General features: G+C 40.9%; 1 protein-coding gene across 1 annotated transcript; it reads left to right on the top strand.

Moving 5' to 3' along the window:
- Positions 1–465: 465 nt before the first annotated feature.
- On the top strand, positions 466–5,997 carry LOC136421699 (mitochondrial carrier homolog 2-like). The gene is made up of 11 exons (XM_066409182.1): positions 466–646; positions 1,100–1,184; positions 1,692–1,798; positions 2,310–2,390; positions 2,702–2,759; positions 3,053–3,104; positions 3,602–3,661; positions 4,129–4,228; positions 4,710–4,825; positions 5,108–5,183; positions 5,779–5,997. Exons 1-11 carry the CDS (start codon positions 497–499, stop codon positions 5,857–5,859), a joined length of 966 nt encoding a protein of 321 aa, XP_066265279.1. The 5' UTR covers positions 466–496; the 3' UTR covers positions 5,860–5,997.
- The last annotated feature ends 7,214 nt before the right edge of the window (positions 5,998–13,211 follow it).

The raw sequence follows: 13,211 nt of genomic DNA, 5'->3' as shown, positions 1-13,211 counted from the left end.
CCATGCAGCCACATGTCAAGCCAAGGTTGACGGAAACGTTTTCTCATCGTTTAGAGGTGGTAAGAGTAGTAGCATGTAGAGATGGTCCCGTGAATTGCTATACTATGAGGGGGTGGTTTGCCGTTTATGCGAAACAACAAACAAATAAACAAGCAAGCGAACAAACTAACAAACATAATAGGTGACTTTCTAAATAGTGAACAGGTAGCACAGGTGTACTAGTATTAAAGCAGGTGGTTCACGTCAGCGTGTGACGTCATGTGTGCATTACAGGTGAATGAGTGTCAGATTGTGTTTGCAGCCAAATGTAAATCGTTGAAATTATTTCTTCATTTATTACCAAAAACGCACAATTTTATAAAAATTGACGTACATTGTGATATCTTTTTACAAAGTTTTATGAGCGCTGGCGAATATTCTGCTGTTTTTAATACTTTCTATATCTAAGAAACACGGCACATGTGAGTTGCGTTTCGTAGCGGTGCGTGGAAGCAAAATGGCGACGTTCGGGCGAGAAAGAAACGGTGAGGGGGAAGAAGGAGAGGTCACCGGGCCCTCCCCGGACCTGGACTGGTCCCACGTCCTCCTGGGGATCGGCATCACCACCGCCTCACATCCCATGACGTACGTCAAAGTCCTCATCCAGGTGAGAAGCGTCAGGTGTTGGCTAGAGATGTTGTCGTAAGAGTGGGGTGGGGACATCTGGTTTGCCCTCCTCCCCACCCACTTACGTGAGTTTGGTCACACCGTGTTTAGAATTATGACTGTCCTTCGTTTTAGTTGAACTAGCTGGGACTGTTTTTTGGTGCTGAGAGATGTTTCTGAATACCCTGGGTGCTAGCTTCATATTAGGTTGTAACATATACTGGTGGTACTGTACTATGTTGTAATATAACATCTAGAAAAAAGCATGGTCACTAGATTCGAAAAACCTTCTCAACTATCAGGTTCACGGTGGCATGTACACTGGACTCATACTCTTTTAAATGATTCCGCTGTGTTTTCTTTTAAAGCGGGAACCCTAAGATACATGTATACACATGTATGTACAAATGAAAGGTAAAGTCTTAATTAATGGTCTGTACTTTTTGTCCCTAAGGTTGGCCATGAGCCCATCCCGCCTCGTGCCACCAATAACCTGTTTGGCCGGCCCATCCTGATACTACCTGGACTGCTGCAGTACAGTAAGTTATTTTTAAAGAGCCTCTTTAAGATTATTTCAAGAAACTCAGACATGAGAACTTACCAGAGTTATCAACCTGGGATTGAGGTGTTCCAAAATTCGTATTTTCCTAGAAGTAATATTCGTAGACTAGAACTCGTTGCCACCGTGTGCTGTAGGAGTATCCTCACTAGATAGCTATTAAACAATCATGCTTACAGCTAGATGTTCAAAGGTTAAGTGTGACAGGCTGTTCGGTATAATATAACCAGCTACTACTGACACTACATGCCTGTGAAACTGGTTAGCCTGATTTAATCACACTTATAGTTATACTATAGCAGCACCCGGAGGGGCCATTACTAGTACAGCCCCGGACAGCTCAAGGAGTTTGGGTTATACAGCTGCAGCGTGCAGACTAGATGTAACGAAAAGCAGTAATACCATTTATACTATACAGATATATGTACAGATACAGATATGTGTGTTAAGCTAATGTCACTGATCAGTGCTTGTGTTCTCCATCCAGTGGGACACATCCGTAAGATGGACGGGTTCCTGGGCCTGTATCGAGGGCTGCTGCCCAGGATCTGTACTGGAATCATCGGGACTAGCGTCAACTCTCGAATCATGGAGGTATGTAACCTCCATTAACATTAATCCGCTGGGTTACATAAATCCACTACTTTGAAAAACAATGGGTTTGAGCGATCTCTAGTGCAGCACCCCCCAGGTATGCACAGTTTAGATATACAGGAATGCATTATACTGGGGGACGTTGGGTTGGAGATCTGTTTGGACGTATCCTTTCTGGGTGGTGGAATTAGTTACCCTGACGGAATTAAGCTACCACTAGTGACGGATGTTATATCTGCTGGGTAGGCAGGGTTTTTTCCAGGAAAAAATCGCATGGGGATGGTGTAGAAGGGGGTTTCTTGAGTTTTGGAAAGTTTTTATTCAAAATGCGGCATTCTAAGGCTCCCTGTGTAAAGACTAACATGTAGCTTGTAGTACAAATGTCACAACACACATGAAGATGAATTTAGTCTAAGGGTAAATCAGGTGAAAAAAGGTGAAAACTTTGCTATTGTTGTCGTTAGGTTAACAACTACATGTACATGATGTCTCTCTGTTGTCTTATTTTCAGCACATGCGAGCGTCCCACCCTGTAGATCCAATCAAGGACACAGATGATTTAAGGACTGTTGCAGAGAAGTTTGTGAAAACAGTAGGATAATGTCCTTCCTATAGTATAGTTCAGGAAATGATGAGAGTGAATATATGAATAAATCGTACATGGTACCATGTATGTTCTTGTTTGGTCCCGGCTGAGACAGGCCGATAGATGATGATGATGATGATGGCAATAACTATCAAACAACAGTACTTCAAGGCTAATCTATCCTACGTTTAGAAATAAAAATATTATCAATAATATTATGTGAGTTACATTATACATGGAGTCGTCTATGGGTGATTTGGTCTAACTTTTGGAATGAAGTTCAAAGAACTTAACCTACTCCACTGCTCCCCCTACAGACCTCTCAGGAAACTGCAGCTAGATGTCTGGCAGTGGTGGTCAGCCAACCCTTCCATGGTGAGGTTGAAGAATTTTAATGGGGGATTAAAACAAAGTGACATAAATACTTTAAACTACAACCTATGTCATGAAGATGGAATACCTCAAGTAAAAGCTCACTAGCTGGTATTAATTGACAGGACATTTGAGAGTTTGTGGCATTGAAATCAGATTGATTCAGCAAGACTAGACATGATTATAAAGATTCTGATATCATTTCATAAAGCTATTTCCTTTTGAATATAATGAAATTGCACATTATGAAAAGTATGTAAATCTACTTGTCTAACAAATGCCCTCCTCCATTCCAGTTGTTACTATAAGGTGCATGGTGCAGTTCATTGGAAGAGAAACTGCTTACAGGTAACTTAAGATCTCTGGCTTGTTTTAGTCTTATCCTTCTTTTTAGCTTATTTAGCTTGGCATTTAGGTAAGGTTTAAGCCAGGTACCTGAAAATTAATTCCGTGTAGATTTGATGTATTTTCAGTGTTCCTGACATGTTAAGTAGTGTGCGTAGTCCAGTTAAGTTAAGCGATCTTGCCTCTGGAAGTAGAAGCCGCGTAGATCCAGGCTGTGTTGCTCACCCGACATGCAGACTACCAGAAAGGGTTGCTGTCCTTAGGACAAGACGTTAAGCCTTTGTCCAATGTTCATTGTGCTTGTCGAAAAGAGCTACTAGTAGGGGAATATCCTGGCTGGTACAATCAGCCTGTAAATACTGTACATAGCCTCTGTCTTCTCTGTCATGACCAGTGGAAGAATAGCTCTTCAGTGAGCTAAAACTGGATTGAGATCACTTTTCTTTTTCCTTTATGTCCAACTGTGATGACCATTACATGTTTTTCTGTCCCGTTTTCAGTGGTCCGTTTTCTGCAGTAAGTGAAATCTGGAACAATGAAGGCATTTCAGGGTTCTTTAGGTTTGTACATCTGCATATCCAACAATATCACACATATTTGTATGTAAATATTCCTTTGACCTCAGGGGCATAGTGTTCCTGGAGAGCCAAGTACATGTAAGTGTGAAGATTTGCATGTACTAAAATTGAAAGTAAAGCTCTGCTCTTGAGACATCTCCAAAATGAGAGTAAAAAACATTTTGGTATCGGAACATTTCAAGTTATGTATAACCTTTGTCCTGCTGCCTAACCCTGTAACCAGTAGAAAATTAGTAGCCAAATAGCTAGTTCAGTCACTGACAAAAGATAGCGGATGCTACCTGGAACATCTGACCGTTTCCAACACCTATCCAGTTGCTTGAGTAACTGTTACCTTGCACAGCTACTTCAGTTTGCTAAAGGTTAAATTTAAGAGTTACTTCAAGATGCACTGATATGTGTCCTTCTTGTCTTCATATTGACACAAATCTTATTTCTTTTCTCATTAGTGGGCTAGTCCCAAGGCTGTTGGGAGAAGTGTTCACCCTGTGGCTGTGTAACATCCTGGCGCATCTCATCAACACCTATCTGCTTCCTAATGATGAATCGGTAAGTTCTCCATACATTCTTGTTCTCTGTTTTACTGTTTTGAACGTAATAGCAGTAGAGAGAATATACTGTAACTGCCTTTATGTTTGTGGGAATTAAATTTAACGGATGGAAAAAAATATACTAAAGTCATTTTGGATACAAAAGAACTAGTGATAAAAATGTATGACGGTCTCAATCAAAATGAAATGGACTAGTAACTGTGTGGCGAAAGAAACTTTATCAATGCAAATATGTGTGTCTTCGTCTGAAAATTGCTAAATAGCTTTCAGACAGATAACTATGATTGGTAAGGGTGGGCTCATAGAAATCCACTGAGAAAACATTCAATGATGTGATTCAGGTATACAGTGTACTTGAAACTTCAATATGGTATCCTTATAGAATTATGTATGACAGTTTATTAACACCAGTGTTTTTCAGCATGCGTTACCCATTAATGAATTCTGACATCTTTTTTTTGTCCTTCGCTCCCCTGTAGCTGACTAATGTAAGTGAGTTTAAGAGTTACTCCCAAGCCATCACTGGGTTCCTGGCCAACATGGTGACCTACCCCTTCACTCTGGTGGCCAACTGTATGGCTGTCACTGGCTCAGGGTTGGTACAAACTTCTTCTATTGACTGATTACATGTAGCGATTTAAGACATACTGTACCATAATGACTTTGACCAGCGTGTGGCAATATGTAAGAGAAGAAATAGTGCGCTGCCGTTGGAAATACAGAAACGGAGATACAGAAAGCTACCAGTTCATGGCAGAACATGTAAACAGTGTGTAACGAAAGTAGTGGACTAGACTAGAATTTTGCATTTAAAGGCTACATCATACATGAATGTCCCTTCAAGAGTAAAGATTCCCCCAATGTGTCTATTTTCCAGTCTTGCTGCGGGGCAACACCCCAACATGCCTCTGTACACAGACTGGAACGACTGCTGGAAACACCTGGACAGAATGGTAAGTACAGTTCGCAGTAACGTTGACTGAGATAGCTCCACCAGGTCACATATGTCTCTGTACTTTTGTTGTGTCAATAAAGATTTCCCTATGACTTCTACCCTGAAAATATGTGTCTAAGGAGATCTCCAATACAAGGTAACATCCCCAGTATATATCTGTGGCTGCTAGACATCTCTCAAACATTCATAAACAGTAGAAATATGAAACTTGCCAGATAAATGTTAATGGAGGTTACAGATAGGGTTTTGTGTTTGTCATCCAGCTTGGGCTACTCCTTTGTTTTCCTATTTGGCTAGTCAAACTTTGAACTTGAAACAATTTCACACGGTATCATGATCCATTTATCTACATTTGTAATGTTCCATGATGCAAACATAAGATATCCTGGCTAACATGAATAAATGTTAATGGAGGTTACAGATAGGGTTTTGTCTTTGTCATCCAGCTTGGGCTACTCCTTTGTTTTCCTATTTGGCTAGTTGAACTTTGAACTTGAAACAATTTCACACGGTATCATGATCCATTTATCTAATGTTCCATGATGCAAACATAAGATATCCTGGCTAACATTGTAAACCACTGTATATTCCAGGGTCAGTTGAAGAGAGGATCCAGTCTGTTCTGGAGACAGTACCCCAAGAGACACTACGTCCTCAATAAGGGGGGCTTCTAAACACAGCAAGAATCATCTCAGGCTTCTGATAGCTTCTTTGACTTTTTCTTCTTGTCAGTCAGAGGAAGGACAGATAGAGGGTAGTTGTAGTTGTTAGACTGAACGTTAAGAGAGCTTTTCTTGATCAGTGGACCCTAAATGAATGAGAATGTCTTATCTGTAGTATTGCTGTGGTCAGACTTAGAGAGACAGGATATAGAGCTTGGTTGGGGAGGTATAAAAGGCAATGGAAGGAAAGTAATGGGCTCCGCCTTCCGATCCCATGCCTAAGACACAGTGGACAACAACCCATTGCCCCAACCTCTTCGAAAAGACTATGGGACCTTTACTTATTCTTTACCATAGCTGGAAGAAATGTTGTGAATGATGTGATTCTCTACAAGAAAGGAGATCAGAAACTTCAGCTAAGGCTATTTCTAGTTTGATGAAAATATGCTTATGTACAATAATAATAATATTAGTGACAGGAGAAACTTCTAAAGTTGTAATCATGTCCTGTCTTCCCGAGGTTGAAAGCTTTGCAAGCATTTTGTTGTGTTAAAAAAGCTTTGTTTGCATTTTTCTTGGTTAAGAAAAGAGGAGAAGAAGTTGAATCAACATGTTGTGTCAAAAAGTCCCCACCTATTTCATTGCTGATATTAGAAGTCCGACAGAATGAAAGAAGGCTTTGGAAATGTGTGCAGTGGTGAAAACTGTACACTGACGAATTGTGCATGTGTATGTACCATGTTTACAGTATCTGTAGAACTGTACTAGATGTACCATTCCAATCCTCATACCATGTATAATATTTTACTAACTATACAAATTCTTAACAGTCGTATTGAAGTGTAATCACATACAATGTTTGTAGACTAGAATAATCTATGAATAATAACTGAATTTGATACCTTTATTAGTGGTAAGTGTAGGAGGTATACAATTATAAATATGGTAAACAGTGGGGTTTGTGTATCTTCCTATTTCGTGATATCATTATGTGTAACAATACTATGATGGGGCATTGTGTCCCATGGTATGTTTCTTTGCAGTAAGAATAAAAGCATAGTAGCAAGCTTTATGAAAATGTCCTTCTATTCTGTCCAATATACTGTTGGGCATCAGTGTTGCATAATGGTCAGAGTATTGGGCTCAGAACCAATAGGTCCCGGGTTTGATACTCGCCATGCCCTGATGTTGTGCCCTTGGGAAAGGTATTCCTGCCATGACGGTGGAGTGATGCCCACTGGGCCTCTTTGGCTAATCTGTGTGCAAATAAAAGTGTGCAAAAAATTAAAAACACACACGGATTTGGTGCGCCAATGTACCTACATCTGCACATTTGCACAAGAGCCGTTAATGTTTTTTAATGTTCTGTTGGATAATGTTTTTATTTGGAGACTTAAAAGTTGGGAATTTCTATACATTACGCCAGGGTGAAAAGAAAAAGGAATAAAACAGTGCGTGTGGCTTTATCTCCATTGAAACGCACTGTAACAGTGTCAGCTTAGTAGCCAAACCACCTAACTGTCCTTGACTGTTCTCCAGAGCTTTAAAAGCAATACAGAACCGTACATTTCATAAATCCCATAAGCTTTACTTACAAATAACGGGGAAAACGTCCTTTGATATCTCTGTAATAGAGTGTACATCACAACGCAATCCTATACTAATACATATGGAGTAACGTTATTTTCTAACGCTGCCGGCGTAGAGTCTGCAATTTGTACTTAGTCCTCTTAAAGCTCCTGAATGTTTACTACCTGCGAAGGATATAAAAGAAGTGACCGAATAAATTTAGATGCTTGAAGCCGCTGTTAAGAAACATACAAAGAAACCGACTGAATAGATTATCATTTCAAGCCGCTGTAAAGGAAAGTACAAAGTAACTGACAGAATAAATTGCAATACATGAAGACGTAATAAAAGCTCGCAAGGCTTAAAACAACCTACTGAGTAAAGCTGTGCTAATTAAGCCACTGTAAAGGAAACTTCAAAGAAACCAGCAGAATAAATTTAGATGTATGAAGCCTCAGGAAACCTTTAAATCCTTAAGTGCATGTCCACAATAAATTCACTTGAAAATTGGGCACGCACGTACATGTATATACGTCAAGCAAATAACGTCACAGTCATACTGGTAATCCCATATTGGTCATGGCATCTCACATAGAGCTAGTTACCTGCGTTCAATAGACTGCTGGTAGCTCTAAATCAATACAGTAAAGTTGCTGAGTCACTGACACTGGATTAGTCGATGTTATTTTTGGAATTAATGCTCACTATCATTTCAGTTTCTTCTCGACCTTGGGAAAGGTCATAAATTGTTGAAGGTGCGCTCTTGACGACATTGACAGCCGCCATCTTGCCTTTCTCTGAGGTTTCATTCGGATATTTTCCGTCAGAGCTTTCACTACGTCCCATGTTGGTCGACATCGCAACTTTCTTTTCTTTCACTTGCTCATTATCCAATGTCGCTTGTTCCTCTACGTCACCACTCTTTGTGGTGATGCAAGAGACCGTCATCACTTCTTGTGCACCATTGCCTCCTCTTGTGTTCCTTTCTTCATCAGACAGTCCGAAGACGTCATCATCACTGCTGTCATCGTTGTTCGCAGAACTCGCGAGAGTCAGTCTTGAGCTTCTTAGTCTTCTGTTCTTCACACGTTCCTTACAGAAAGGTGTATCAATGATGACACTTTTTATGCAAGGATATAGAATAAAGAGAAGTCCCAATATGGGAACGATAGCGGCGGAAGCCAACAGAGCGTTTGCCGTTCCGAAACTGTAAGGAACTACAGATTGGTCCAGGTTCGGCGATGATGATATTAGAAAGGCTTTAACCTGATCAAAGTTCTTTCTTAGTTCACTCTCCTCGAGACTGCTGTATGACTTGGTGTCGTTGGTCTTCGGCGAAAGTCGTAAACAGTCGGAAATGTTACCGTGGACATTTGTAGTATTTTCGGTAGCGTTTTTGTCAGCTGTCAGTTTGTCGTCTGTCAGTTGAGACGATGAGCAAAGAGATAGGAGTTTGGAATGACCCGCGCCGTCAGTTGCCAACGGGGAACATCCCAGCAGCAATCCTAGCCAACATAACAGCGCCAACTGCAACATTTGACTTCTTCTGTAGCTATGCACTCGGTCGCTCTTCATAATCGCTCTTACGCAAACGCGTGTCCTAGCGTCGAGATGAAATAATTGATTTGCATTACTACCGCATCTGTATCGCCTTTGCGTGAGCAGAATTGCGGCACTATGGAATCCACAAAGGGCTGCTTTTCGTCGAAAGTAATTTTCAACTATCTTCTGCGGATATCCTCTACTAGTGCCCTGGGACGTGCTCTTCTTTGATGTCGCTCAGTCGTATGGATCTCTCGTCAGGCTAACATGGTTAGGTGCTGAAGATCAATAGAGGAATAACCAGAAATGTACATCCATTCAGCAAAGACGAAAACCATCCTTCCGTCTAATTGTATTGCACCGGGTAGACGCAATAAGCTCTACCTTTCATCTTCCAGTTAGTTCCAATTTCATTTCCTGCTATTAACGAGTTCCGGGAGTCACTGCCGATGATTCAAAGGAAGCCGGTCCAAACCTACTCAAGTCAGAATGAACCAAGGCGTCTAAGGTCTTACCAATGCATTAACAATCCTGATATATATCCCTTTGGTAGACCCAATATGCCCTAGTGTTCATCTTCTAGCTGGGGCTCTTCCGGTAGTTCCATTTTCAGTTCCAATCATTAGCGAGTTCCGGGGGGCACTACCGATGATTCCATCGAAGCGGGTCCAAACCTACTCATGTCTGCATGCACCACGGCGTCCTGGAACTTACCAATCCTGTTAGACATCCCATCAGTCACTGTCAAGGAGATTACTGCTGTGATGATTGTGCAGCTGACACCTTATTACCGGGCTGTGATGGTTTCTCTCCCAACTCCAGACTTAACGGTCTCATAGAGGATGAAGTGTGTCCTCGGGGGAGATGCGCAACATCGCCGGAATACCTGACCAGAATGCACTCATCGATCAGGTGCAATGTTCCTATTGTTCCATCGAAGACCTTGCCGTCATACCTGCAAGAAATACATACATCAGCTTAACGAATAAAGCCATGGTGTCCTTGGTTTATTTTCTCCATAGCCTTGGGATGGCCGCTATATACCTTTAAATAGATACATAGATACCTTTGGCAATGGAAAAGCGCTGGACACTATACATTACTCAGTGATAAGGAATATTGTGGACAATTATGCTAGGAGTGTCGAGTCCCTTGCCTGCATTGCATATATATGTACTTGCTTGTTGATGCTTCTTTGGAGAAAACGACTGAACAGTTTTGGTAAAATACGTTATCAAGGCTACAGATACAGTTATGACGTCATTATCCACAATAGATGGAATGGAAAAAAATATGTACATTAAACACATAACACGTCTTTGACAGCACAGTTTCTTCTTCAATCACCATAATTGATATTTTTCAGCTTTGGGTTTGCCTTGTCTTTGTAATTAATCAGAAAGTACGTTAGCTGAAAGGCTTCACCCTATGAACCTAGCGGCAGTTATGTATGCCAACTCTTGCAATACAAGTACTAATGTTTCAATGCTTTCCCAATCATGTCCTCAAAACACGCAACATATCGATTTCGTCTTCAAACGTTACAATGTGGTTCAGAACTGACATACGCTTTCTACCACAAGAGGATCTGACTGGCCTCAAGGAATGGAAAAGCAAATATTATGTAATGTAACTAGCTGCCTCCACGCTGCGTGCCTGCGAAGCTGGTGTACATGTGTAACACCGAAAGGCGGTTAAACCGGCTATATAGATACAGATACTGCGTTTTAACAGTGTAGGATAGGTTTACGTACCTTCGTCTCCGTCGTCTGCCGGGCTTCTGCGCAGGAACTCAGTACAACAGAACGTTCATAGTCTCAACCAGACTAACCGCGTCGGCTATAGAGAGAACATTTGCCGGGGGACTTTGTCCATGGAGGATAACATTTCCATCCGCAGGGTTGCAATATTGGACCCTTTCTCCATAGCCGACCCCCTTCATACAATAGACTCTATTTGGCCAATTTCTACTATTTTCCCAGCGACCCGCAGAGGCTGGTAGAGTCTAAACGTTCACATTCTTCTCATAACAGAATGTATCACCATAATTATGAAGAACCGAACGTTACTGTACCATATTTACGAAGAACTGAACGCACTCAACGCGCTGTCAGTGACGGGAGCAACTCGAAGCTGACGGGTATGCGTCATTTCCGGCCGTTTGCATAGATCAGAAACGCGGTAAATACCCAAGGGGCTTTTTGTTACTCCAAAATCGACGGGAGAGAAGAGTAATGGACCACTTCCCCGTGACATATACGGCTGACGCCTCCGATGAAAGAGATTCTCTACAATCCATGTCCAGCATTGGATGGGCCATATATCACAGCGGTCGCCAGATGGACCTGAAGATACACTCATTGGCCAGGTCAGACTGTACATCAATCTTAAACTTTGTCAGTAGGATGGCGTCGCCTGTCTTACGAAGGAGCCAGCGGCATTTTACCCTTAGAGGCCAACCTTTTTTTTTTAAATCACATGTAAAAGTCTGTTGTATTTGGTCTGCATGTCATACCTGTGGCCGTGGACGTAACATCATTCTTTCTAATAAATTAATCACCCCAGTCTTCTTGCTCATCTGTTTAAAGTTGCGGTAAATGTGTTCAAAATCATTTGTATCATTCCAACTTTCCAATGGTATCGTCAGCACGACGTCGTCTCGCCTAGATGCAGTCTGAGACTAGAATCTCTATATGCATATGGCCCTGGCTCTAGATCAAGTCCGTGCCTTTGCAGTAGCCCCACCCGAAATTTGTGAAGCCCTTGATTTATAACTGGAATATAGTGCACGATCTAGAATTATGATTTAGAAGACAACCAAATGTAAAAACATGCGTTCTCTATCGATAAAATTTATTGAATTGATGAATGATTTGTCAAAAACAATCACAGCCTCTATTTGAAAGGTAGTGTAAACTATTATTCTGGGCTCTATTCACTTAACCATACTGATAGCAATGGAAGGGCTAGCGGACTTCATATGAAGCCCACTAGACATAGAACCAAGAAGCTTATATTTTACGCGCCTGGATGGCGTCTATGCCTTTGACACTTAGTCCGACCTAATACCATTAAGGCCCTTTCCACTAGACGGCAATCGCTAAGCGACCGTTCAGTGACCGAATTTGTGTAACCCTTGATTTATAATTGGAATATGGTGCACGCTGTGAAATCACAATTTAGAAGACAACCAAATGTAAAAACCTTCGTTCTCTATCGATGAAATTTGTTGATTGACAGGCTGTCAAAAACAATCACAGCCACTGGTCTAAAGGGAGTGTAAACTATTCTTCTGGGCTTTATTCAATTAACGATGCTGATAGCAATAGATCTAGAAGGGCTAGCGGACTTGATGTAAATCCGAATAGGCATAGAACCTTGAAACGCTCATCCTTTGTTTCATATGATTTCAACTGTAACATTTTAGGCTTGACTCAGCACTATATTTTGACAAGCAGACGTTTTAAAACTTAGTTCAGGTATATTGATATATTCATTGTTTGTTTGTTAGTTTGTTTGTATTGGACGACCCAATTGCTGTTTATTATTGTTATTGTACTTGTCTATGTAAGTTGTAATTTTTTTTCCAGAGGTGATGTTTAATATTAGCTTTAGCTAGAGTGCATCACCTCTGTGTCCTGTATATTCTTCTGTTGTTTAATAAAAAATAAAAAAATTTAAAAAAAACGTACACGCCTGGATGGCGCCTCATCGTAATGTGATCTCGTAAAGTGCTCGAATTGGATTCAGAAAATTGCTTCAGGCGGATTTGTTTTTGAATAGGTAGCTATATATAAATGACTCCACTACTATCACAACATCATCTCATGGCGTTGTAAGTACATGTTGAAAGGCCATGTTGATTTGATTATATGGATGGCATCCTCTGGGAACCCTAAAACTGATGCGAGCGTCCGAATAAAACAAAAGCTTTGCAAAAAAAAATGCTGCCTTCATTGTAAAATCTACGTGGTCAGGAAGGTTGAACAAATGACTTAACACACAGAATGGATATAATGGATTCTTCATTTTTGTTCTTTTACATCCTCTTCGTTGACTTTGGCATTCCACGACGTCGTATCCATTTTACGAAATATCTTTTTGCAATTTACGGCATATTACATATTTGCTCATTTTGTAGCAATTTACAGTATGGTTAAAAAGTTTTTTTGGACATGGACGAAAATTGATGTCATCCATATAATCACATCAACATGGCCTAAGCTGGAAAAAGGCCAAGGCAGTCCTGACGA

The sequence above is a fragment of the Branchiostoma lanceolatum genome, chromosome 16 (genome assembly GCF_035083965.1).
Source record: "Branchiostoma lanceolatum isolate klBraLanc5 chromosome 16, klBraLanc5.hap2, whole genome shotgun sequence".
Taxonomy (NCBI): domain Eukaryota; kingdom Metazoa; phylum Chordata; class Leptocardii; order Amphioxiformes; family Branchiostomatidae; genus Branchiostoma; species Branchiostoma lanceolatum.
This window is presented reverse-complemented; position numbering and strand designations above follow the sequence as displayed.